Source organism: Merops nubicus, unplaced genomic scaffold (assembly GCF_000691845.1).
Source record: "Merops nubicus isolate BGI_N331 unplaced genomic scaffold, ASM69184v1 scaffold32728, whole genome shotgun sequence".
Taxonomy (NCBI): domain Eukaryota; kingdom Metazoa; phylum Chordata; class Aves; order Coraciiformes; family Meropidae; genus Merops; species Merops nubicus.
The window spans coordinates 2,115-3,804 of record NW_008625651.1 but is presented as its reverse complement, the minus strand read 5'-3'; the positions used below and the strand labels follow the sequence as shown (position 1 = coordinate 3,804).

At 59.0% G+C, this 1,690-nt stretch overlaps 1 protein-coding gene across 1 annotated transcript in view; it reads right to left on the bottom strand.

Annotated features, from left to right (window-relative positions):
• Positions 1–819: 819 nt before the first annotated feature.
• WNT4 (wingless-type MMTV integration site family, member 4) overlaps positions 820–1,690 on the bottom strand; it is a gene marked incomplete at its 5' end in the record, with an annotated part of 1,887 nt that continues 1,016 nt past the window's right edge. Inside the window, one exon of the mRNA XM_008945755.1 lies at positions 820–1,463. Within this exon, the coding sequence (XP_008944003.1) occupies positions 996–1,463 (468 nt within the window). The remainder of the gene's footprint in view (positions 1,464–1,690) is intronic.

Below are 1,690 nucleotides of genomic sequence, written 5' to 3'. Positions count from 1 at the left end.
GGTGTGCCCTGAGTCCTCACCGGGTGTGGAGAACAGGCATGTGGAGGAAGAAGAGGAAACTGGGTGGTGGGATGCTGGCAAACAAGTTGGGGGCAGTTATGGGTCAGAGGAAAAAAAATCCCTTGGGACTTCCTCCCATCAGCTCCCAGCTCCATTAAGAGTCACTGGATTGCAAGTAGCATGGCCTCTCTGGACCCTCTTCCCAGTCTCCAGTTGAACAAGATGCTGGAGGAGTGAGGGGGGAAGGGGCCTTGCAAGGGGAAGAGGAGCATGGTGGGAACATTGCGTCCTCCAGCAGCCCTGGGCAGCCGCCGAGGAGCTTCTGTAAATCAGAGTGGCCACTGGAGCTGCTCCAAAATCCATCCACCGCCCAGGAGGCCATCGAGGGGCCTCGGGGCAGGAGTGTCCCACGTCCCCCTCCTGTACTGCTCACCCTGGCTGGGTTCTCCCTGCCCTGAGCCCAGCTCTCGGGGACAGTGCCACCACGTCACTGGGTGCCCGTCCTCTGCCACGCACCTGGCTGCTCACCCTGGCTGCACTCCATCCCCTCCCGAGGCTCAGCCAAGGCAAGCAGTGCTCGGGGATGCTCAGCACACGCCTTCCACAAAGAAAAGGAACCGTGACAGGGGACACTGAGCACCCAGTGCCAGCCTGGGCTTAACCACCTCCTGAGCAGCCAGAGCTCATCCGAGGGCAGCAGGCACCACGCAGCCAGCTGCCCAGAGCAGGCACGGGCCAGTGAGGGGCTCTGGCTGCAGCAATAAATAAAGCAAACAAACAAAACAAAAAGTCAACAATGATCTTTTTTTTTTTTTTTTTTTCAACTTTAAATATTTCTTTTTTCTTTTAAAATCTGTTTTCCTCTGGGGCTCTGTCTCTGTAAAGAGCTGCGCTCTCCCTGCAGCGTCTGGGTTCCTTCCTCAGTCCTGGCTGTGGGGCAAGGGAGAAGCAGGGTCAGTTAGAGAGGGCGAGGGACGGGTGCTCCCCTCCGGGCATCACCGGCACGTGTGGATCTCCACCACCCGATGGCAGGGTTTGCACTTGACGGAGCAGCACCAGTGGAATTTGCAGCTGCACCTTTCCACAACCTCCACCTCGTCCGTGTGAAAGCCCCGGCCGCAGCACATCAGCTCGCAGCCGTCGATGGCCTTGGAGGTCTTGTTGCACTGCCGGCCGCTGGTGCCCAGCACCCCGTTCTTGAGGTCGTGGTCACAGAAATCGGGACTGGAGTCCAGGTAGACGAGGTCCTCGTCCGTGTGCGGCTTGAACTGGGAGTTCTTGGGCACCAGCACTTTGGTGGATCCGATCTCGCTCTGCTCGACCTCCGTGGCGCCGTCGAATTTCTCCTTGAGGACGTTGCCCACTTTGCGGAAGGGGGGCATGGCTTTCCAGCACGTCTTGAACTCACACGAGCCCGACACGCCGTGGCACTTGCACTCCACCCGCATGTTGTTGAGGATCGCCTGGAGGAAGGGGCACAAGGAACCAGAGGGGACAGTCAGCTGGAGACGGACACAGCGGTGTAAGGGGGACGCAAGGGGAGGAGGGGATGGGATGCAGCCTCAGGAAATCTGCAGGTGACACCAAAGTCAGTGGGAGTGTGGATCTGCTGGAGGGCAGGAAGGCTCTGCAGAGGGATCTGGCCAGGCTGGAGCAATGGGCTGAGGTCAGTTGTAGGAGGTTGAACAAA